General features: G+C 37.4%; 4 protein-coding genes across 5 annotated transcripts; 2 read left to right on the forward strand and 2 right to left on the reverse strand.

Annotated features, from left to right (window-relative positions):
* Positions 1 to 213: 213 nt before the first annotated feature.
* On the reverse strand, positions 214 to 5,759 carry LOC113704982 (amine oxidase [copper-containing] gamma 1). Its single transcript, XM_072063246.1, is given in 6 exon segments — positions 214 to 1,015; positions 1,207 to 1,304; positions 1,428 to 1,991; positions 4,011 to 4,295; positions 4,298 to 4,711; positions 4,713 to 5,759. Coding segments are annotated over 6 exon segments (1,734 nt in total). The 5' UTR covers positions 4,827 to 5,759; the 3' UTR covers positions 214 to 756.
* A 4,328-nt stretch (positions 5,760 to 10,087) lies between these two features.
* Positions 10,088 to 12,084, forward strand: LOC140013651 (UDP-glucuronate 4-epimerase 3-like). The gene has a single exon (XM_072063247.1). The coding sequence runs from the start codon at positions 10,363 to 10,365 to the stop codon at positions 11,725 to 11,727; it is 1,365 nt and encodes a 454-aa protein (XP_071919348.1). The 5' UTR covers positions 10,088 to 10,362; the 3' UTR covers positions 11,728 to 12,084.
* Positions 12,085 to 14,234: 2,150 nt separating this feature from the next.
* Positions 14,235 to 17,810, reverse strand: LOC113704224 (uncharacterized). The gene is made up of 2 exons (XM_027225982.2): positions 16,961 to 17,810; positions 14,235 to 16,803 (listed from the first exon to the last, which is right to left on the reverse strand). Exon 2 carries the CDS (start codon positions 16,617 to 16,619, stop codon positions 15,456 to 15,458), a length of 1,164 nt encoding a protein of 387 aa, XP_027081783.2. The 5' UTR covers positions 16,620 to 16,803; positions 16,961 to 17,810; the 3' UTR covers positions 14,235 to 15,455.
* A 164-nt stretch (positions 17,811 to 17,974) lies between these two features.
* Positions 17,975 to 24,342, forward strand: LOC140013653 (uncharacterized). Of its 2 annotated transcripts, XM_072063248.1 has the most exons (9): positions 17,975 to 18,653; positions 19,816 to 19,941; positions 20,488 to 20,586; positions 20,939 to 21,081; positions 21,830 to 21,938; positions 22,180 to 22,218; positions 22,490 to 22,597; positions 23,634 to 23,774; positions 23,892 to 24,342. In XM_072063248.1, the coding sequence occupies exons 1-9, from the start codon at positions 18,582 to 18,584 to the stop codon at positions 24,246 to 24,248; spliced, it is 1,194 nt and encodes a 397-aa protein (XP_071919349.1). In that variant the 5' UTR covers positions 17,975 to 18,581; the 3' UTR covers positions 24,249 to 24,342. The 2 variants fall into 2 exon arrangements, with proteins under 2 accessions (XP_071919349.1, XP_071919350.1); XM_072063249.1 differs by lacking the exon at positions 22,180 to 22,218 and having other exon boundaries at positions 17,981 to 18,653.
* Positions 24,343 to 24,656: the final 314 nt, after the last annotated feature.

The following is a 24,656-nucleotide window of genomic DNA, read 5'->3' on the forward strand; positions in this document are numbered from 1 at the left end:
TTCCTTCTCCTTTATCAGAAGGGGAGAGAACTCTGTAGCTCACCATTTGGCTAAATTTGCCTTACACTTGGTAGATGAGAATGTGTGGCAGGAATCATTTCCTGACTGGCTAAGTAGTTTAGCTAGTAAAGATGCAGGAGCACGTACTCCAGCTTTGTAACTTTGAATTGTTTTAATGAGAGTGTTATCGTTTGAAAAAAAAAAACTAATTGATTCCCCCGGAAATTATGTTAGCAATTTGCTAGCAAATGTTGAGTAGCGAGGAATTGCCCATTTAGCGTGGCTTTTCTCAGGCGATACTGTCAAAGTTACAACATCATGATATGCATACTTAGGGCTGCAAACGAACCGAATCGAGTCGAGTTTTGAGCTAATCGAGCCGAGTTTTGATTAAATTTTACCAAACTCGAACTCGAGCTCGAGCTCGACTCGAATCAAGTCGAACAGAGCTCGAGCTCGAAAAAAAATAAAAAATAAATATTTTATTTTTAAAAAATAAATAAAATAATATTTTTTTCTGAATAAATAATAAAATATTAAGAATATATACGTAATTTTACTATAAAAATAAAAAATATATATATAATATATGTAATTTTATTATTAAATAAAAATAAAAATAAAAAATATATATATATACTCAATCTCGCGAATCGGCTCGCGAGTTAACGAACTTAATATTCTTAGCTCGAGTTTGACTCGAGTCGGCTCGAACTCGACTCAAGCGAGCGTAAGCAGTTCGATTCGTTTGCAGCCCTATGCATACTCAATACAAAAAGGAGGATTGAGTTGTTGAGTTGATGGCCACTGAGAAGTTGAGGCCCAACAAATTGGCGGGTCCTTCTCGAAATTGGGCATTACTCCAAGAATAGGATTGGTTTCGAAAAAATTGACAGGCTTTAGATCAAAGCTAGAAGACACTGTAGGCATCACAGGAAAGTCCTCCTGGCATGGTACGTGATGAAATCCCAGTGTGTACCACAGCACAATATCCTTGTTCTCAATTGGACGATTCCTGTTTGACATTTAAAAGAGAATCAAGAAAAAGTAAGTACCAACATATTAAAGAAGTCAATGAATGGATGCCCAGAAATTCTTGTTGGAGTTTACAGTGCTATCACCGTATATTTGGAGTTCAAAATTCGATTGTTTTTTATTCCTTTGAAGAAAAATTGAACTGAAGCAGATCCCAGGTAAAGTATATACCTGTCAGACCAGACAGCAAGTGTATCTTCCCCCTTGCTTTGATACACTAGAAACCCACCAGCCCATTGTTCTGATCGGTTATAGGGAGTCACCCAAATCTATCATTACAAAATAACATTTGAATCGAAACTCGCGATGACCTAATATTTCCAGAAAGATTTTAATACTCGTGATCAAATATATATGATTATTAATTGGCGACACAATCCAATTACTGGTACCTCATTGTTGGTGAAAGCAGCTCGCAATTGTGGGGGATCATCAAGATCTAGCAAACTGGCTGCAGTGGCACGAGGAACCAGTTTGTACCCTGTTGGATTACCTAATCTAGAAAACCGGGAAGGGTTAATGAAATGAAACTCGAAAGGATCGTAGAGCTTAAGCTTTATTCTTGCATCTTCCTCATTTTTGGCTACTTGTCTTTTGGCCTTCAAGATACTCTTTCTAGGAGATTGTCCCCCCAGATTCTCTTCCTTGACAAGATTAATGTTGACGAAAGAATTGTTTGAGCCATCAATGTCCATGTCCAAATGAAAAGTAATGAAATGATCATGCACAACACCAAGTACGTTTTCTGATACTAGAGGAGTGGACATTTCTACATTTGATGGCACTTGATTGGGATTTTCGTATGGAGTTCCTTTCACCATTAGCATTCCTGACAAGCTCACCTGGACTCGGATTAAACCATCCATTTGAAACTCCCAGTCGAATATGTAATCATAGTTTCCAACTGATGCTGCCATTCTAGCTACAAGAGTTATCTTCGGCCTTGCTTCTCTTATCTGCTCGAAAGTTAGAATCAAATTACTTCATCTACTTCACGGCTACCGATATCAACATTTTGCAGTTATACAATATTGACGCCTTCATGTACAAATTATCCAAGTCAAGGGGCTGAATGAGAATATAGGTTTCGAATATTCCTAAAACTGACACTCGGGTTACATGCAGTTTTTACTCATGGTCAAAATTTAGTCTATTCACATGGGAAATTTTTCACACAGTAGTAAATTTATAGTTTACTAATGTCATCTTCCCACCTTTTTGCCTATTCTTTGGATATTTGTCTTCCAGCGTTACTAGTTATGGTGTGTGTATTCATGGGAACAAACCTGCTGATATGTTAGCCAAACTAGCAGCTAACTTAGATCAGAGATTTGTATGGTAGGATAGCTTGAGTTTATTTCCAAAGTAACCTTCTTTAGAAAAAATATTTACAGTTGCTCTTTCACAAATTATTACCTTTTAATATCTCTTATGCCAGGTAAACTTCTATCTTAAATGTCGTGAGAGCTACAACCTCCTCCTTGTTTTGAGGGATAATTTCACAAACCTCCTCTAAGATTTATGACATTTACATTTAGCTCCCTTCACCTCTAAAAAATTATGCATACATTTTCTGAATAGTAGTTGTGGGTTTTATTTGGCTGATGTAAGGGAAAAAATCATACTAATAACTCGAATTTTGCTTAAGGAGTTTTTATAGTATTTAAATCAAATTATTCAATGAATACATTCTTGTTTTTCTCCTAGTCTTAAATAGTTTCACCTTAGGCCTAAATCATTTTCTCTATATTCCTTTGGCCAAAGTTACAACTGTATATTTGTGTTTGCAATTGTTTATTAAACTTTGGTCAGTGAAAAAATGAGGACAAATCGAAAGAATGAGAGATGAATCAATTAAAAAGCACGATTAACACTGAAATTTTTGAGACATGGAGATTTGGATTATGGAAAGGATAAGAAAACTTGAATAGGGGAAAAAAGGTGGATTGAAACTGTAAGAAAGAAATAGCATGGGGTGATACAGTATTTGGTGATGGGTAGATTCTTAGTGATACATTTTTCAAGTTTGACAAGCATTTCATTACCTTTTTCCCTTTTTCAAAAAATTGTCACTAGAATATTTTATGAAGTTTGGGAAGATTATTATATCTTAAAAAAGCGTGATAAGTATAATATTTGAATGTAAAGGTGTGCAACATGAAATTATCAGAAATCTTGGAAGGGGTTTTCGTAATTATCCTTTGTTGTAATAGTATTCACCTTTTTCTACCTCGTGATTATTGGTTTTAACATTCGCATTCGAAATGCAAATGCAAAAAGCAAAATTTAAGGATGAAAAATAAAAAAAACCAAGGCAATAAACATAGGAAAAGACTCTATATTTGATTATTACTAAAATATTATAAAATGATTATAGTACTTCTTTTTCATTTTTTATTAGTAACACTTTTTCTTAAAAAAAAAATAGTGGGGGGAGGGGGGGAATGGTAGGATTTAAAAAGCGAAGAGGGGACGGGGAGATCAATCAAAATTTAGGATCCCAAATTCTTTGGAGTAACATGATAATATTATTTCTAAAAACCCAATATCGAATCCTATTGGTTTTGATATAAAGGAACTTGGATGATTGAAAAGCTTAAAATATAAAATATTTGTTAACTATAATATCTTATCATTAATCAAATGTGGAATCTTATGTTTGTTACCTATTTTTGCTTTGGATTTGGTTTTTTGGTGTTTGAACTTCGAGTATGACCTGAGTAAGATTACTACAATTCATTTAAATGTGGTCTTCCTCCATTTAAATGGGAGCTTACATGGCATAAAAAAAAAAGATTAAACCTACTGGAAAATTTTTTTCCAAAGAAGGTTACTTCAGAAATAAACTCCGGACAATTTTCCGTCCTTTTCGGTTAACGCTGTATCTGCTGATTTAAATGAATGAAGTATTGATCTTTTTCCTAACAAGAATAACCATTCATGTGCCATAGGATAACAATTATGGTAACTCATACCTCAAAACCGTTGCCCGGGAGCTCTGAATGCCGCCAACCGATATCACCTGCATATTTCTCGAAAATGCAAATCATGTTGGGCTGAATATACGGTCTACCATCAGCATAAACAAATACGCCATCCATATAGTATGAGTACCTAGGACAATCGTTGAGTGGCACAAGTGCTAAGGCCATCGCACCTAGACCAAATTCCCCAGCATCCATGAACGACTTGAAGTACCAATTTTGACTGCAGTCCATATGTGGCACAAATAGTTCTGAAGCAAATCCCTTGTACATCACACCACACTCCTGAATGCACCAGTCTCAGAATCTTGAACCATGGCTTTAGAGATCACCATCCCAGCTCGCTGGTCTGCCTTAAGGTGGAAAATCCAATTGGCCCATCTGACAATGTGTCCATCCTCAACGGTAAAGCTTGGCCCTTGAGGCTGTTCTATTGAAATTGGATTGACTGGCTGCATTTTTGAAGGCTTGTTTTGTGCCTGATGCCGATAATCAGTGTTCTCAGCTTTAGGCACTGGAATTCCCCCGCCCGGATCCAAGACTCTTAAAATATTTCGGTTGTCAATGTCCACAATTACGACCAACCCTTCAACTGGCCTCATGTAGAAATTGGGCGTGCCCTGGTTAACAAAACATTCAACCTTCGCGATACGCCTCCCTTCTTCTTCAGGGCCAAACCATCCAAGGGGAAGGTGGGACGCAAGTAAGATCCGGAAACTTCAATCCTCGAGCCATGATGGACTTGTTGAACTCTTCACTAGTTGATGTAATTTGCAGAGCAACCTTTATGTCGTCCATGGACAGCATTGGATACCCTGATCCTGGATTTTTTACATGACTTGTGATTTGGCCCAAGTTTAAGTCCACAATGAGTAAATGAACTTCACCATTCAGTATTGCAGTTGCAGAAGCTTTCCTTGGTGGGAGGGAATGGCCTTTTCCCCATTCCAAGACTTGGGCTTTTTCAGGTTCGTCAAGGGGTAGAGAATGAACCGACGGAAAGAATGATGTAAATGGTTCATAGGATTAGAGGATGTCTCGGACCACCCCGTTGAAGGATTTCTTGAACAGTTAAGGGGTCCTGTGGGTGTGAAGGAGTGTCAGCAGCCAAGTGGTTGGGTTTGGGGATTGGAGTCTCCAGGACTGAGCTCAACTTTGCTTTCCTATTACTAGAATTGCACCAATATGTGACCTTGGGGCATCCCAGGAATCCTGAACTGATTGTTTTGTACCAATATGGACGTTGCAGATATGAAGAAGAGAACGATGAGGATAATGGAGAAACGGGAACAGGATGGAGGTTCCATTTCTGTCTTTCTTTCTCTGGTTAAAGAAGAGAGTCTAATGAGTTTATATGATGAGAAGTCAATCCTTCCATCAATGAAAATGGCCCTTTACTCTGTTTTGGAACGAACAACAAACAGATGATGCTTATTACACAAAATGTCCGCGGCAATAACATCTCACCCAACGGAGGAGATGAAATGGACTGTTTGTAACAGGTAACAAAAATAATATAACTAGATAGCATCCTATTACGTAATTCGATACCAAACCTAAAAAAGAATATGGAGCAAGAGAGAGCGACAAATAGGGTATTATAACAGGTCAAGTGGACCAATGCCTTCTGCTTCATAACCAAGGCTGTTTTAGTTGGACGAGGTCTACAACAACTTATTCAAATAGCTTGTGGTTCCTCAGTTACTCTCCTGAGTATAAAAACTCAGCAAGTTTGTGCAAATAGGGTGATGGCTAAGAATTTTATTGAAGAATTATTGCCAAGTAGCTTTCTTCAAGCGTCTTGTAATCATTCACAAAAAATGGATATTTTTATTCCACTTGTTTGCTCGCAGCATAATTCTTTCCTGGCTTTGTCGTAGCAAAAAACTTGTAATAATTAAGGAGACGACATACTTTATTTCTGCATTTGAAACTCCTTTGCGCAAGCATGGCAAGGCATCTGTCAATTAGAAAGTAATTGATTTTTCGAATTTCAAGGAGCAAAAATCAAAGGAAAAAAAATGAAAAATCCATGAGAAAAGGTAGAAAATTTTGTCAAACTCGAATAATTCTGTTTAAAAAAAAAACTTGAATAATTTTGGAGTTTGTAGTAGGAAAATGGTTATATGCAATTTTTAATAACATAAAAGAACTTTTCAGCTTTCATCCAAATTGAATAATTTGTAATTAAATTCAACCTCCATAATCTTTTGTGTTAATGATTTGAATACCATAAGTACAAATTCACTACCAAATAAAATTGACATCTAAAATTTGAAGATAGAAAAAAAAAATACGGCCTATTTTGTTTTGTTTCCCATTGTTGGAGATTTTTATTTATTTTTTCCTTCCTTCTCATCAATCTTGGAGGGGATGGATGTTTTTTCCTACTTTTAGATGCAACTGAGTACAGACGTCAGAACAAATTTGTACCCATTTAAAATAAGAAATATTTACCTTGTTTTGCTTTAAAATTCAATTATAATGTATAATTTCAAATTATTTTACTTGTGTGCGGTCGCATATCTCAATCTTCACCCAAAATCTGACCTGATTCTTAGCATATTATCCGGATTACACGAAAAGAGTCACACACACGCATGCGCGCGCGCACAGACACACACACACACACACACACATATATATATATATATATTCATGTTTGGATTGCATTTTTTATAGCAAAATTATTGCGACGCTTTGATATATGTGAGGTGAAAAGGTGATTGGAAAATGTGTTAATGGAGAACGTAGCAATTTTTGTTTTGAAAATTGCTTTCCAAATCTGTGCCAAAATAATCCACACAATCAGGCATTGTTTTTTGTCATTTAAATTTCACAGTGAGCTATGGTTTGGATCATATTGAACAATATTAACATTTAAATTTATAAATAACTAAAGTTTAAGGACCTAGCATAGAAGTCACATCCACAACACTTTGGACACTTAATTTAGTGCAAAACTTGAAAATTGTGATTGTGGCTTTTTTTTTTTTTTTTTTTTACAATTTGTTTGTGTCGAATCATTTCACAAGTACTAAAATCACTGCCCACGGGAAAGAAAACTTCAGAACGTTTCTTCTGCTTTTTATTTGAAGAATTATGCTTCTTCTCAAGTTATTATCAACAAAAAATTCATCTCAATTTCTGGATAGCGGTGGAGGCTGTCTACTTTTTCTTTCTTCTTGAAACGGATCCATGAAATGAGCAGAATTTCCTCAAGCCTGAGGCAAGATATATATGGCCATCCTAAATATCTTTGACTATCTCTTATGTTTGAACTTGTATACAAGTGATAGATGGACTATGTCAAATTTTCTTGACAACATCAAAGTATAACATCATAAATTCGAAACAAAACTGACGACACAAAAAATTACCTCAGCAAAGATCGCAAATGTGGCTGACAAAACCAAAGGAATGTATTTTGATTAGCAAGATGGTGTGTGTTTGTCTACAATGGAGCATAATAGATAATTAAAACCCATTTATGATTTACGGTATTTTTTGCTAAAAAAAAAAAAGAAATTTTAGGTGACATAATCAATTTTAAGTATTTCTACGCATCATTTCATAAATTTAGTTGTTTGGATTGCTGTTTTCCGTCAAAAAATTACGTTACTTTCCGTGATCACATTTCCCTATTACCTTTTTCCCTCACATACATCAAATCGATATAGTAATTTTTTCATGAAAAATCATGAAAAATACAATCCAAACACAACTGTACGACAACTAATAATTCTTTTGTTTTCCTTTTAGGTTCCTAGGTTTTGTTGTATGAGTATTTGACAATGGCACATGCACCAAGCTCCCGAGCATGGGTGCATGTATAATGTATTAATGTAGTATTTATGTATTTGTAAAGCCCACAAATGCAATCATACTATTTTTTTCCCCCTTTTCTTCTTCCTTTAAGAAAAAAATGCACTCGTGCCATAAACATCAATTAACAAAATAGTTTCTTTTACGAGAAACATTTACACATTCTTGAGGACATGTACCATTATTATTTCAGGAACATATCAGTACTTGCTCAAGGCAATCTTTTTTTTTTTTTTGACACGATAAATGCTATATACATCTACTCATACTCCACGCTGAGATGAAGGGATGGGGCCGAGGAAATCAATGGAGAACCAGAAGGGATTGAATATCCACGGAATCGGATGGATATATGAACCTCCATCGAATCAAACGGGTTTCTTTGCATCCGCTGTAAAATTTTCAGAAAATCTTAAATTAGAATGTAAGTCAAGGGATTCGACCCTTGATTTACACCTAATAATAAGAGCCTTAAAGCTCTCAGTGATGACCAACTGGTACTTGCTCAAGGCAATCGCTAGCAAGTTTTAATCATGATTCACTCCGGCGTTTCTTCTCTTCATGTACCTATCAGTTTGCATCTTGATTCGGTTGATTTTATGGCTCGGAAACTTGTATAGTGCCAATGAAAGTTCCACCCATGTCCAATAATTGTTTCACTTATTTGATCTGTTCAAAAAAGAAAAGAATATCATATTGAAAGTAAGATTTATGGCTCATGGGAAAATTTATAGAAAGCAATAAAAGCAGAAACGAAGTTTATGGAGCCAATCTTCTTTAAAATCCTGCATTATTAGCCCTTAATCGGCAAGAGAAAATAAAGAGTGATATATACATGCATAAGTGTAACATCGCTTGTCAATTCTCTCAAGAAAACCAAAAGTGGTAGTACTAGTGTAAATTGCAAAAATTGCCGATAAATAGAAAATGAAGGGTGAGCCTTCTCGATAGGATTTTCGATGAAAATCATCCATTCCACTTGGTTTTAATCGTTAGCAAGCAAGTCTCTTTCACGAAATGAAATGGGAAGGGGAAAAAAACAAAGGGAAAAAAAAAAAAAGGGGGAGAGAAAAGTATGCTTTTGACATTTCCAAAAAGAAAAAGAGAATCTACCCCGGAAACTTTTCATATTGGTTATTTTTCCTTTTTAGATTATGGAAAAGCAGTTTTGGTTCAAAAATTTGATTGTGTGTATAATTGGAGGAGGTACAGGATTACGAAGTAATGCAGATGCATTGCCCTGCGGGACATGTCAACGACTGCGTGGTGGCTAATTTAATGCATTGCATTGGTTGTCATGATAATGACCAAATTATACACTTCGTCGATTGCAGTAAACGCGACAAAAATATGCACACCAATGACAGCACCACTGCCAGTATTGATTGATTTATGACACTATGAACAGCCCTATCCAAAGTATCCCATCATCACCACACTCACAAAAACTCCGTACATTACATTGAACTGGAATGCAATTGCTCCCAAATGTCACCAAGTTGAACTAATGCAGCTGACCTTGCTTGGAACGTGATTTTATGTACGAAAATTTTACCTTTTTTTAAACATATTTTTTAATCAATTTTTTTATATATATCAAATCGTTATAATATATATATTTTTAATAAAATTTCTTAAAAATACAATTCAAATGAATTATAAATAATTAGCTCAATTTCATATTGGTTACTAATTTTTTTTTTGTTACATATTCAGTGTAAAAAATTCTTTACATTGTAATCATAGCTCAGTGGCTTTTGTTGCATGCAAAATTATCTTCGAGCTTGTAATTAATATTACAAGATCTTAAACTTGTTGGTGTTCATAATTATTCACACTACAATACGGACGGATAAGAGCCCAATCCATCTAATAAAATTTCTTTTTTCATCACAAAGGAAAGGGAAAAAAAAAAAAAAGACAATCCATGTATTTTTGGTTAGAAAAGAAAGAGTCAAATCCATCTATTTTTGGTTAGTTGAGGTGAAGACCGAAAAGTCCACAAAAATTAGGATTCGTAATTCATTGTACAATCACCTTTTTACTATATATATTAGATGTAATTCATTGTACAATTACCTTTTTACTATATTGGATGTACATTTTATGTTAGAAATGTATGTATACTTGGTATACTCGTAACTTGTGCCTTAAAAAAAAAAGGAAAAAAATGGATGTATACTTGTACATAAAATTGGACGAGATGTCTTGCCTTTTCTTGAAGTTTGGAAAGATTAAAGTAGTCTCGCTTTGTTGCTTTTTCCACCAGCCTCTCCAACTCCAACCCAGTCATCGCAGATTCGCAGCCCCCCCCCCCGGCCCCACTGTGCTCCTTTCCTCCTGTATCACTTCTTCCCCCCTCCAGGCCTTCACCAGAAGATGAAGCATTGAATCATCTGCAATCCCAAAATTTACCCCAAATATCTGTTCAAAAAACTAGTTTTTTCATCAGTTTAGCCCCAAAAAAAAATTTTATTGTGTTTTTTTTTGCGGAAGTGTTTTAAGTGAAGAAATACAGATGACCCAATTGAAGCCGATTCTGTCCCACCTTGATGCCATACCCTCTACGCCGGGGAAGTGCAAACCGGACAAAACGTCGCCGTATCACTCCACTTTTCATCGTTTAAGGCTTCATTCTGCACTTCTCCCAAGGCGCACTCTTTGGTCATTTATTTTCCTCTTCCTTATTCTGCTGTTCCTTTTCTTGTCTCCGCCGTCTGCCACTAGCACCGCCTCGAACGCCTCTGTCAATGGAGGCAAGCGCCGGAGTCTCCATACTGCTGCAGTGGTTGGACCCAGTCTCGGCCCGAACTGGGAGAATCGGGCATGGGCCTCGGCCCGTCCGGCTTCCAAGTCGGGCCTCTCCGTTCTAGTCACCGGTGCGGTTGGTTTCGTCGGAGCCCATGTCTCCCTTGCCCTCAAAAAGCGTGGAGACGGCGTCGTTGGGGTGGACAACTTCAACTCTTACTATGAAACCGGGCTTAAGAAGGCCCGAAATTCCCTCCTAGAAAAGTCGGGAATTTTTGTTGTTGAAGGTGACATAAACGACGCCGCATTGCTTCGGAAACTCTTCGAGACGGTGAAATTTACGCACGTGATGCATTTGGCCGCTCAAGCCGGGGTACGGTATGCTATGAAAAATCCCATGTCCTATATTCATAGTAACGTGGATGGTTTTGTGAATTTACTAGAAATATGTAAAGCTGCAAATCCACAGCCTTCTGTTGTTTGGGCTTCGTCTAGTTCTGTTTATGGATTAAATTCTAAGGTGCCCTTTTCGGAAAAAGATCGAACTGACCAGCCAGCAAGTTTGTATGCAGCCACAAAAAAGGCTGGTGAAGAAATAGCACATACATATAATCATATTTATGGACTTTCCTTAACCGGGTTAAGGTTTTTTACGGTTTATGGACCGTGGGGTAGGCCTGATATGGCGTATTATTTCTTTACCAAGGATATATTGAGAGGAAAAGAGATTAAAATCTATGAGGGGGTTGATCATGGGACTGTAGCAAGGGATTTTACTTACATTGATGATGTGGTGAAGGGTTGTTTGGCTGCGTTGGATACGGCAAAAAAGAGTACCGGGAGTGGGGGGAAGAAAAGAGGTGCTGCACAGTTTAGGATCTATAATTTGGGGAATACGACCCCGGTGCCAATTGGGAGGCTTGTGAGTATATTGGAGAAGTTGTTGAGGGTGAAGGCTAAGAAGAAGGTGATTCAAATGCCAAGGAATGGAGATGTGCCTTTTACTCATGCCAACATTAGTTTGGCTCACAAGGAGCTTGGTTATAAGCCTACTACGGATTTGGAGGCCGGGTTGAAGAAGTTTGTTAAGTGGTATGTTGGTTATTATGGATCGAAGAAAAAAAGTGCTTGGTGATCTCTCAGAAACCAAGTGCTTGGTGATCTCTCAGAAACCAGTTCAGGTCATATGAGAGACTTGTTTTCTTCAAGTTTAGCTCACTAGAACTTGGATGATTGTTGCCCTTTGGAATAAGAATCGTTGCCCTTTGGAAGATCTTATTCAGTAACTGCATCGTGTTCGATTGTGAAGTTGCTAAATGGATGGAGCTGTTGATTGTCCTGCATTTGATGGCAAGGCATTCTTGATCTGTATCCGTAGAGCAGCATTGGCCTTCTTATTGTTTTACCATATTTATGTTTTTTGGTTATTCGATTTGTGGGTAGATATGTACAGTTCTTGACTGATGATATATGAGGATTTTATTTGTGCCGAGCACTGTTTTCACTATCTTGATGTAGTTTCAATTAGAAAAATATTTTCTTAATTAGACAGTTAATTGATATTTATTAAACTTTATTAGAAAACAATTGAATGTTCTACTAAACCATTTGCATGGAAAATTTTTAGCAAAAAATGCTGTTTCACTCTTTTATTTGATTGTCTGGATGAAGTTTCAGTTGTTGGGCAGTCAACTTGTTTAATTGGCCAGATTGGTGCATGGATTTCTTCACTTTTCGAATTGGTGATATACAGTTGCACTGGTTTTTCTATATATCAGCCTTTTCATTTTATCATCATTTTCAAATACTCTAGTATAATTCTAGAGGATACCTTTATTTGTTGCTCATGAACTTTGGGATTCTCACAGTGATTTTTTATGTGTGCTTCCCTTGTTTGACCATTAATCTTGTTCAGGTTTAACCGTGCATCCTTTGTACTTGCGTATCTCTGACAAACAGTTGTTGAAACTGGATTGACGGAGATAGACTATGAAGCTGTTCTTGATAACTAGCAAGTTTGCTTGATTAGAAACACTTAACAGCCAGCTATTTTGGCATGTTGCTCAAAGGTTGTAATTTGGGAAACTTTTGAGATGCTGTATACTTGAGTCTAACTTCTAACAAGGTAAAAACTGCTTGTCGACATTTGAGTGTAGGGCCTGATTGTAGCATTGCTGCTGTTCTATTCATATCCATTTCCGCCTCCTAAAATTTGTCCGCAGGTATTTCGTCTGTTAACCTCATTGGGACCAAATATGAAGCTTCTATTAACAGCTGTCTGATGATAAGCAGCCAGTCTTGAACTCTCAAAGCGTAGCCCGATTCTGACTTTATGTTGGCGTGGCATACCAGAATTGTCAAATGAAAGATCATCCTGTGCACATGCACAAATTTCTTCCCTATTAATGCTTTAGCCATTCTCATCTCACCAGTTCTGGCTAATCGCAGGTGAAGACGTATACTGATTTTCGTTTTCTTTCTAGATGCGATTTGGCACAAGACCGAGCACTTGTTTAGATGGCTGATGGCCTCTTTCCTCATAGAGGACTTGCTAGATACTCTTTCTGCCTGGTATGGATGACCAGGTGTCTGTGTTTCACTGCCTCACAGGCCAGCAGTCTATTTCGAGTATAGGAATTGGGTCATCTTCTTTTTCGCTGGTCAAATTTGTCAATTGCACACGTAATGAAACCGGGGCGGGCGTTGTCATTTTCCTTGGAGGAGGTTCCTCTTCTTTTCGCCCCCTGGTCAGATAATGTTGGATGGCAGGAATGGCCTCGCCTCTTTTTGTCTATTAAGTGAACCTTAGGTCCCATCCCATCTTGAGTCGATCAATAACAATGTAGAGGATTTGCAACCTTGAATCTTCTTAGGGGCTTAAATCAATTCATTGCCCTGAATAACTAACTAGGAGTCCTCATTATTAATTAGTCCCACAGGAGTTTTGTTTTGTCACGATTGACGCTCAGACTGGCATTCTGCATTCCCCTCTTCAAGAAAAACTCTAATGGTGGAGTATTAATTATTACGTAAGATGTGAAATGTCACCTAAAATGTTGAAAAGAATAGGAAGATGATTGCTTGTTTCTTGCGAAGATCACTTCCCAGTTTAAAACAATCAGGTGCTCACATTTTATCACGACCAAATAACATCCCAGTTTGAAACAATCAAGGTCCTCTCAAGAAAGAAAAAAAGTGTAACCGGACCTCCATGGAAGTAGAACATTTTTCTGTCACGTCCTAGTGTACTTTCCTTTTCTTTTCTTTATTGTCCCTTTTTTATGCTTTTGAGCAAATTGTCCCATATTTTCCAACAACACCTTTGTTATCGGGGTACCAATTTTTGAAGCTCAAGAATCTTAACAACAAAGGCTTCGGCTAAGAATGACCCTTATGAGTTTATTCGGCTCTCACAGAATCATCTCATTAAAGCAAGCATGAATAGCGCCCTCTATTACGCGCTAAAAATTGGAAACCGAAAAGAAAGTCATTTATTTTTTTTCTGCGAAAAATTAGGCTACCTTTCAAGTTTCAACGTTCGTATCTTGCCTAAGCAATCTTTTCATTTCCCATTTTGTAGCAAGCTGTTTCCCCAGCTGAGTCAAATTTATAATCTCATTGGTTTAGCAGAAAAGGCACGTCTTTCCCTCACAAGGAATATTGGGGCTAATTCCTTTGTTTATTGCTGGGAAAAAAAAATCGCACAATTATTGCTCTAACATAGTTGTTTTCTTGAACTATGGCTGCCGTGCCACATAAAAAACATGGCACTGGGCTGGCTGCTGGGCTAAATCAATTCATTCTAAAATGCAGGCTGCCGGGCCGAACAGGGGAGTTTTAGCAAACAAGCAAGACCCAGAAAGAAAGAAAGAAAAAAAAAAAAAAAAAAAAAAAGGCAAGTCCTCAAAACAACTGGCTAATATAAGTGCAGAAGCACAGATGATACCAACCCAAATGCCTCTGCAGTATGCCACACCTACCAAATTAGTTGCTAAACTAAGTTAAAAGTGCCTGCTGATCATGCTCATCAAAGTTCCACAAACTACCATGCTGGGCTACTGCTTCACTCGGACAAACTTTTAAGCATTAGCTCCAGCTGCTCTTCCACTAATCAAATGTCCCAGCTCATTGTGGACTAGAAAATAATGGACCATGCTTCCATGGCAATTCTTCCTTTCTGATCCCACGAGAAAAGATCAGGATTACTACACCTGAACCACCTTAGTAGGAAATACATTTAAGAGGCAAAGCAATCACATCATTGATTGGTGGACTACCAGCCCACCACTCATACTTCATATGGAGCAACTCTCATTTGCAATACAGCCATCTTCCACAACATTGTCATAATTCCTACCTCTAAAATATCCAATGATATCCAGCGATCTGACATGGCAAACAAGTATCATCCAGTCATACTGTCAGATTGAGAAGTCCTCAAGAGTCTGTAAATTAACCCAATCATCTTTCCATTCCACTATGGATCACAAGAACTTCAATGGACTTGCTTAGGCCTGAAAATTGGGGAATATAAGAGTTCAGTAACCTTAATGTGATTCATGGCGTAGAGTTCTGCATTTTGTAGTCTTAAAATGAATAGTGAGAGCCATGTGTGTCCAAGTCATCAAGTCCTGCGGCAGGATCTCAACGTCTTAAAATGTTCATCCTCCTTGCAGTAGATGAAGCAGAAAGCAATGGCTGTCAAATTTTCCCATAAGTCAGGGCACCTATTCCTTTCAGACGATGGGAAACAGACAATGTTTAACAATTTTCTTCTTCTTCTTTTTCTCGAAGGAAATTGAGAAGCTAAGGGTCAAGTACTCATTATGGTCTACCACAGAGCAACTTATGATCGACAAATCATTACTTCCTTGAGTGCGAGAAGCTGTTCATAGTTACAGTACCAGGTTCCAGCTTCCACCATGGAGCAGCATCTTCTTGCTGCACATTACCATCTTCATTCCCTGAAAAAACATCTTCCACATCAGAACCCTCACTCAGAACATCTGAATAACACAATTCTCTCTCTGTTTCAGGGTCATATGTCCATTCTAATCTTTTCAAAACATCTCGGTCCTTCCACCGCTCAACAACTGATACAGCTTCTTTCTTAGCTTTTCCCATCAATATCTCCTGCCAAGAAAATGAAGCATCAGCAGTCCTTTTAAGAGCCCCATCATTTACGTCACCCACAACAACAGTCCTCAAACACCTCTCCCTTGCCTCCTTCAAAACCCTCACAAAGTCTGAATCATCCGATACAAGAACCACACAATCAATCAATCTCTTATCCATCATGTCCACTATATGATTCCTCAATGCAACATCTGCCGCTTGTGGTTTATCCAACACAGCCCTGACCCAAAATCCCGCCCTTTTCAACTCATCTGCCAGACCATAACCAACCTTCGGAGTCAAAATTTCCCTAGCTGCATTCCTATACTTATCCATCTTCATAGAATACTTAGCAACCAAATTCACCCTCCTCTTTCCCCTAGCAGACTCTATCTGATTCAAGCGTTTCCTCTGTTCGCTCTCATGAATTTGCCTAAAATGATTAATAAGCTTCTCATTAGTATAAAATTTCCTGCCACATACTCTACAAAGATAAGGCACATTTGGCTTAGCAACCCCTTTTCTTTCCAACTGATTCAGAGCTTTCCTCTCTTTCCTCTGTGCCAGCACCTCGGGTGGCACGTAGCTAAAAGCATGCCTATTAGCATAAGCTACCAAATACCTAACAAATCCAAATTCGAGCATTGCTTTTCTAAGCCTAATAGCAGCATCATAAGGGGGACATGATTTTGGTGGCTTATTATCCAAATCCCAGAAAATCCCAACATTCTTCTGAGCAACCCTTTTCACTAACCGGAATGATTCACCAGAAAAATCAGAACCCGCACTGGAATTTGCATAAAAATGACAATTTCTATACAATACTAGACATGGGCTTAGGTTTTTAAGCCCTCTGCTGGACTCTATTGCAGTGTACAAGTTGCGAACTTCGATTAATTTCAGCGAAAACATTAGCAGTTCGGTGATCTGTTTTAGCAATTTTGTAATGTTTCAACTATCAAAGCAGTACCTTCATAGACAACGACATGATCTGTTTGTAGTGTACATCTGCAGTTCCAGTTATTCCAGGAAGACAAATAAGAGGGGGCACCACTTTTGGGCCAAAGTCATAATATCGCCAATGCTTTAAGCCAATCTACAACAGACACAAAAAATTTTCATTAAATTTGCATGAAGTCTAACCATGTGCAACTAGCTTTCACCGTTCAATTAAGCGGTCCATAAATTGGATTCGAAAGAGGCTAAAGTTCGAAGCTTTAAGAGAAAAAATGAGGGATAAAAAGAGAACTTACAGGGATCTTGTGAAGAGGGACCTGAGACTTGAAGTAGATATAATCACCGGGAGCTGAAAACACGCCTTTCATTGCTGATTCCGAATCCGAGGCTTTCTGTTATTGCAACGCAAGCCCATCATCGCCATGGTACATCTGCATCTTTTACGATTGATTGGTAAAAACAGAACAAACTGGTCGAAGGTTAGCAAGATTCTCCGTTTTCCCTGTTTCTACGGTTTGTGTTTGGAGAATTTAAGGCGGTACAGGAATTCGATGAGCTGCGAATGTGATTTTTAGTTTTTTTTTTTTTTTTTAATAGGATTTTAACGAGGTGATGAACAAGAGCGAAATCAAGATGGAGCAAGGGGGATTGTGCCCCGGCTCATGTTCTTGTACAACTATTAAAACAGTTGATGGACTTCATCCGACCAAAGCATCTTCAACTAGAGGTCAATGCCATTTTTTATCAAAAAGATCGGTAAGATAACCTGGTGAAAAAAAGGTGCAGCGAAATTAGTCTTGAGCATATTATTGTAATATCATATTGTAATAATGTTCCCCCAAACTGTATTTATTAGGATCAAAGTGCCAAGGTGTAATACGACTTTAGTCTTGTTAGTCTTTTGACACTGATGTTTCAATTCTTATCAAAATCAACACAGATCACTTGACATAAGTTTGTCCCAAGTATGTAAAAGCAGAACTTCGATATGTTTTCCACGACAACCAACTTTGGAGCACTTCTTTTTTTCCATTTTTTGTTCAATGAAAAACTTCATATCTTATACAAGGGAGAAGGGAGAAGGGAAAACTTTTTTTTTTCTTTAATATGACTTCAAATTAATAATGTTGCTGTCAACTAAGTTGGTTTTTGGATTTTGGATCGCGGAGCGCTCGACTTGCTAATCCATATGCCCTCCGTTCAAATTGTTCTTTTTGTTTGTTTTGTTAGTAAGGTAATGTTTCAATCAGCTCACATGTCTAACTAACCCGCCTCTCTAGCTCATGAAACTAAATACTAATACAACACCAACAATCAATAATAAAACTATCATGAGTTAATAATCCAAACACACCCCATGAATGTATGTGAAGACGATGAAACTATTCTCTCCGATTCTTACTTTTTTAGCAATAATCGAAGGAATTAGCCTAATAAACACAGTTGAGGGACCATTATTACAATATAATATTACAATAATATGCTCAAGACTAATTTCCTTGCACCTTTTTTCATCAGGTTTTCTTACAGATCTTTTTGGATCAAAAATCGCATTGACCTCTAGTTGACGATGCTTTGGTCAGATGAAGTCCATCCTTGATCAACTGATTTAATAGTGGTACAAGAACATGAGCCAGGGCCCAATCCCACGTGGTCCCTCTTGATTTAGCTCTTGTTCATCACCTCGTTAAAATCCCATTAAAAAAAAAACTAAAAATCACATTCACAGCTCATCTGATTCCTATACCTCCTTGAATTCTCCAAACCCAAATCGTAGAAACAGGGAAAACGGAGAATCTTGCTAACCTTCGACCAGTTTGTTCTGTTTTTACCAATCAATCGTAAAAGATGCAGATGTACCATGGCGATGATGGGCTTGCGTTGCAATAACAGAAAGCCTCGGATTCGGAATCAGCAATGAAAGGCGTGTTTTCAGCTCCCGGTGATTATATCTACTTCAAGTCTCAGGTCCCTCTTCACAAGATCCCTGTAAGTTCTCTTTTTATCCCTCATTTTTTCTCTTAAAGCTTCGAACTTTAGCCTCTTTCGAATCCAATTTAATATTCATGAACATGGGTTTGGTGTTGACCTTTTTTCTGTGATTGAAGTGAACTTTTAGAGATTTCTACAGTAATTTTGTTGAGCTTATGTGATAATTGGATGATCGTTCTTCTCTTTTTTTTTTCTTCCCAGTGTTTGTTGGATTAAAGACTGAATTTTGTTTAATTTTTTTGTCTTTGATTAGAATCTTTAGTTCTACAATATCTGTGTTTTTTTTAAACTAATCATAGTTTTGTTTTGTTTACTTGGTTTCAATGATTATGATTGCATATCTCTGGGTATATGATGAACCAAGTTCGTTTCAGTCTAATTGAATAAGTCATGAAGAAGCATTTTCAATCAGACTGAATAATGCTGTGACCGAATTCTTATTGTTATCTTCTTTGGTTCTGGCCTCAAATTGAATCAGTACCTTTGATTGATACTTACCTGGCTTTATACAAACAATGGAGAGCCAAGGGCATCGGTAAAGGCTTTTCTGGAAAACTGCTAAGTTGCTACTTGCAAACTAATCTCAACTGTGAGAACGCTTTAGTATTTCTTGGAAAAAAAAAAAAAGAAAGTCTAATAATACAGAATTTTTTCAGCAGCTACAGATATGATTCTTCAAGCTAGTCATCGTGATTAAGATGTAGGGTAAGTGTGTATGCAAGTATGAACACAATAATGCTTGTGCATACTGTTTCAGTAATCAATGCACTAGCCTATGGTGTATCTTCCCATCAGAAAATTTTCTCTATTAACCAAACATATCCAGGTTGTGGTCATGTTAACGCAAGCATAATGGAGTGCCTTTGGGCAGGTTTTTCTTCCCTTCCCCATTCCAATATGATGTATGATCCAATTACACTTGCTTTCGTCATCATTGTTATCATTTTTTATTTCATTGGAAGATAGAAGGATTGTTTCTTGATCTGAAAAATAAAAAATTTCTCAAGAAAATTGATGATACTAGGATCCTTATGTATGAACTTGGTAAATGAAGAGCTTTTAATAATTTTATGGACCACTTTATTGAATGGTGAAAGCTAGTTGCACACGGTTAGACCTCTAGTGCAAATTTAATGAAAATTTTTTGTGTCTGTTGTAGATTGGTTCAAAGCATTGGCGATATTATGACTTTGGCCCAAAAGCGGTGCCCCCTCTTATTTGTCTTCCTGGAATAACTGGAACTGCAGATGTACACTACAAACAGATCATGTCATTGTCTATGAAGGTACTATTTTGATAGTTGAACCATTACTAAATTGCTGCAGCAATGTTCATGTCCTTCCTCACGCTTGACACAGATAATGGCTATTGATGTCAAAATTGAAGATGTTATGGATGGAAAGTTAACAAAAAGGAAACATTGATATATAATAAGGCTAGACAATTTGATTAGTGCTGTTTGTTCCTTTTGGGCTGCTGAGGAAATCAGGTTTTGTGTTAAAAAGGTATTCTGTAGAAAGGAAAGTAAAAGGGAGTGACTTTTAAATTCGGAGGATCATACAAATACCCTTTGTGAAATTGAATAATTGGTCTTCTTGCACAGTGCTACTGACCAAATGAGGTCCAAATTTTGGAAGGAACTTTGGGCACTGCTAAACACTTCCATAGGAGACTATTGTACAGGATTCAGGATGTCTATGTATATAAGAATATCATGAATGATGTGTTTCTTTTATGGTTTATTCATTCCATTTTTTACTCTTTTACCCTTTCTGGGGTCGTGCTTCTTAATGAAATCAAGACATCAAAGATGAGTCTGATATTTTTCCAGGGTTATCGAGTGATTTCAGTTGATATACCACGTGTCTGGAACCATCAGGAGTGGATACAAGCATTTGAAAAGTTTCTAGATGCCATTGATGTGCACCATGTAAGATTTCTATTAAGCTTTTATACCTTTTTTTATATTATCTTCTGATCTTACCCTTGTTGGCATGACTAAAAGAGACTTAACTTTCCCCTGATTCTATCTACATGCTAGTGCTTTAAAGTCTAAAAGATAACCTCCTTGTTTGTTTCATGATTTGTGAAAAGGCTATTGTTGTGGCATCTTCGCTCTGTAGTCTGATCTGATTAGCTCATTTTTTATGTCTTTTAGCCGATTACACTGGGAAGCTCTGCAGTGTAATCTGTTTACTGAGAGTGCATATGTTGCAAACTTGCAGTTCTTGATTTTTAAGCTCACAGAGACACTCACCTGCTTATGCATTTGTGATGAACAGGTTCATCTGTATGGAACTTCACTTGGTGGCTTCTTAGCTCAACTTTTTGCTCAGCATCGTCCACGGCGAGTTCGATCATTAGTGCTCTCAAATACATATACAGAGACCAGTAGTTTCAAAGCTGCCATGCCATGGGCTCCCATGTATGTTTCATATGAAGTTAATGTTCTTGAATAAATCTAGTAAGGGTTCCTTCGTTACTAGAAGTAACAATTTGTATTTGTACTAGTTTTATTCCAGAGTGGATGTTGATGTAACTTCTTAATCTCTCTTAATTCGATGGTCCATGCTGGGAAAGTTAGATGGCATTTTATTCCAGCTCTAATTCTGCTCTTAAACTTAGGAATGTGCTATCTTCAATAGGATTTTTTCGATGATAGTTCCAACTCTACCTTCAAAATGCAAGCATTCTAGAAGCTCTCCATCTCACTCCAAGCTAGACATGAATGAGATAGTTTTAATTGGGATCAATTAGGTATAGGTTTAATTACCGTGTTTATTTACAAAAGAAATTCTCATGACATTCCTTTCCTACTCTCTCTCTCTCTCTCTCTCTCTCTCTCTCTGCACATTTTAAAAGCTAATGTGTAAGTCTTATCACAATCTTGAGTGGATTTTTATTCCACAACAATATGGTCTTCATGGAGAGTTCCACACATGCTCAGATGTCACTCATGGCAACAGGATGGTGGTGCCCTTTTTTTTCTTGTTTATACTCATGTAGTATAATGTATCAGAGTTTTTTCGTAGGCCATAAATCTCAAGCATCCTTACACACACACACACACACACATACATGTGTACACACTGACACGCACACATATTGTTTCCTTATCAGCATTCCAGAGTTTCATTTTGATTAACTTTCCATGTTGGCTTTTCCTGTGGTAGTGTTTCTTGGGCGCCTTCTTTTCTGTTGAAACGTTATGTTCTAACGGGGATTCGTGGTGGTCCGCATGAACCGTTTATTGCAGATTCTGTGGACTTTGTTGTCTCCCAGGTAAAAGCTGTCATGGACTAGTGTGAATCTTATGAGTGGTAAATGTGACATCATAATATCTGTCCGAGGTTGCTAAACAATTTGACTTGTTTAGATGCATAAGATTTGCTTGCTACAACTCTTTCCTATGCAAGGGTGAAAAATGGATTGTTTAAATTCTGCTAGATTGATGCCTGTAGATTGTAGTAAGGGTTCAAGTCAGCAGCTTTTTCATGGATATAGGTCTTTTGTTCTGTTGTAGGCTTCATGGATTGTTGATCAAGATACTGTGGAAAATTTGGTAAAAAGTTACACGATAACTTGTTTGCAAATTCCATCACATGTTACTCATCTGCTGCCTGTGAATTCCACAAACCATCCCCTCATTGGGCGGGGGCTGGAAAAGAGATAAAACAGGAAGAAATAGTTCAAAAGAGATGTTAAAAGAAGAAAGAGATGCTGAGCTACATGTATTTGATGCATTTTTTTAAATTTCTTCCAGCATCTTCAATGCTTCTTCCCTTTTTTATTTCAGTTCTGAAATCCTGAGCAGGAATTTACATGTCATGCAGGTTGAAACACTCTCAAAAGATGACTTAGCATCCAGGTTGACTTTGACAGTCGATGCAGCCTCAGTGGGAGCTCTTGTGCTTTCAGATTCATTAATTACTATAATGGATGTAAGTTTCCACTGCATAATAATAAATTTGCTTGTTACAAATTTAATATAATTTCCATCCAGCATCTCTTGAATTTCTATGGTTGAGGATGGGGACTGCGTGATAATAGTTGTTTTGAGTGAAAATGCAGTTTCATGGGACCTTCTGTAATTTGATGAAACCGAGTATTATTTATGGGAAATAATGAGGCCCCAAAAACAATTTCTAAGTTCGTAATATTATTTCATTTTTTTTTCTGAGACTCAAGTTAATAAAACATAAGATCTCCTCCATCATCAATTTATTTGGTTGTTTGCAATATAATTTTCCTGGTGCATATCCAATGCCTGTCTGCTGTTACTTGGCATGCAGTTAGTTTGGGACTAAAAGACAATTTTAGAGAATTAAGCTGATAGGCATGTATTAGGATGAAAAGAAAATAATAATTGATGAAGTGGTCCATAATTGAACCTTGCTTCTTATGGTTAGATTCTATATTTTATGCTGTTCCTTTTTTGATTATACTATATCGAGTTGTGAAAAAGTTGCACATTTGCTAAAATAAAATTTGCCATCTAAGACAACTATTTATGACCCATGTTGTACACCTCGAGTGACCCCTATGAATTTCTCCATGTGTATGTTTTTTCTGCTACATTTATCATGGACCTGAAGGCAATATTATTTTAAGGTAGAGGGAAGTCTGTTTCAATGTTGGAAAGCTGGTGGGCGGTCAGGTCAATGACCTAAGAACTGTTTGTAAGGATATTTTATCCTCAGTTTAGGCCCAAAAGAGATTTGCCATGTGGAGGTAATAATGTGGTAAAAAGTGTTCATTATCACGTTTTGCTTGTGGAGAATCTTAGGTGCCAAATATTTTTTGATACAACATATCATGAACTTTCTCCAGGAAAGCTGTATTCTTGTAAGATGATCTTTAAATGATAATAATATTTCTAGATTTTCTCATATCACATAGATTTTATCATAAGAAATGAAACTATAGAGATTTCTGATGTTGTATCTTCCATTGTTGGCCAAATCATGCTGCTTGAAGACAAGTGACTACTGCGCAATCCCTCAGCAGCTCAAAGACCAAGTGAGTGAAAGGTACCCTGGTGCCAGAAGAGCTTACTTGAAGTCAGGTGGCGATTTCCCATTTCTTTCACGACCAGATGAAGTAAATCTTCATCTTCAGGTATGGTAGCATTTCTTCTTCTGAATGAAGGTTTGACAGTCCAGAAATGATGAAACGGAGTTAGCTTTTGTAGTCTATCTAAACTTACAACTGCTGTTTTTCTGCTTTATGCAACAGCTGCACCTGCGTAGAGTTGGTGTTGAAGCCAGGCCAGACTTAGTCCAGGGTCTCCCAAAGGGCGGCGGGGGAGAGAGTTCTGGGGAACAAGATGATGAGAGCAGAGATGCAGATGACAAAGCTAAAGATGACAGGACGGATTCTGCTGGCCCTTCAACTGAAAGTGGACCGCCACTGCTTCCTGAGAGCATAGAGTCACATGATTTAGATAACCAACTTTTAAGCAATGCAGAAGTTCTTGGCGCCAGTGGCGAATTCCTGGCATCTATTCTGTTACTGGCCTTTCTTATTTCCTTTCTCAGACATTGTACATTAACAGGAATTAATACTGGATATTTAAGAGCGTATTGGACATGATTTTTTTTTTTTTATGTACATTATGGTTTGTAAACTGTCAAGTGAAGAAGACAAATGTGCTGCCATTTTTAGAAATTCATATTCTTTGCTTAAATCTTTGGCGCCTTACCAGCTACTTGGTAGTTTATGATGTTTATTGAGTACCAAGACAAAATGTTTATTGAGTTTATAGTTAGCAGTCAGGTGCCCGTACAGCGTTGCTGCTTTTCAATGCGAAGTAATGCCTACTTCCGTTGCACAGACAACATATTGTCTGTTCCTTGTTCGTCTTAACATCACCACAAAGCAGTTGTTAGAGATCATTATAAAAGTTATAAATTCTGATGAGCAACATCTCAGGCAATGTTCTAATCTCTGTTGGGCTGGAAGAGGGAGGTAAGTGCCTTTATGTATCATCATATAATTTCT

The sequence above is a fragment of the Coffea arabica genome, chromosome 8c, assembly GCF_036785885.1.
Source record: "Coffea arabica cultivar ET-39 chromosome 8c, Coffea Arabica ET-39 HiFi, whole genome shotgun sequence".
Taxonomy (NCBI): domain Eukaryota; kingdom Viridiplantae; phylum Streptophyta; class Magnoliopsida; order Gentianales; family Rubiaceae; genus Coffea; species Coffea arabica.

Coding starts and splice junctions, on each gene's coding strand:
- LOC140013651 (XM_072063247.1), top strand. CDS start 10,363: ATGACCCAATTGAAGCCGATTCTGTCCCACCTTGATGCCATACCCTCT.
- LOC140013653 (XM_072063248.1), top strand. CDS start 18,582: ATGAAAGGCGTGTTTTCAGCTCCCGGTGATTATATCTACTTCAAGTCT. Junction 19,942..20,487: donor TCATGTCATTGTCTATGAAG/GTACTATTTTGA, acceptor ATATTTTTCCAG/GGTTATCGAGTGATTTCAGT. Junction 20,587..20,938: donor ATGCCATTGATGTGCACCAT/GTAAGATTTCTA, acceptor TGTGATGAACAG/GTTCATCTGTATGGAACTTC.
- LOC113704224 (XM_027225982.2), bottom strand. CDS start 16,619: ATGTTTTCGCTGAAATTAATCGAAGTTCGCAACTTGTACACTGCAATA.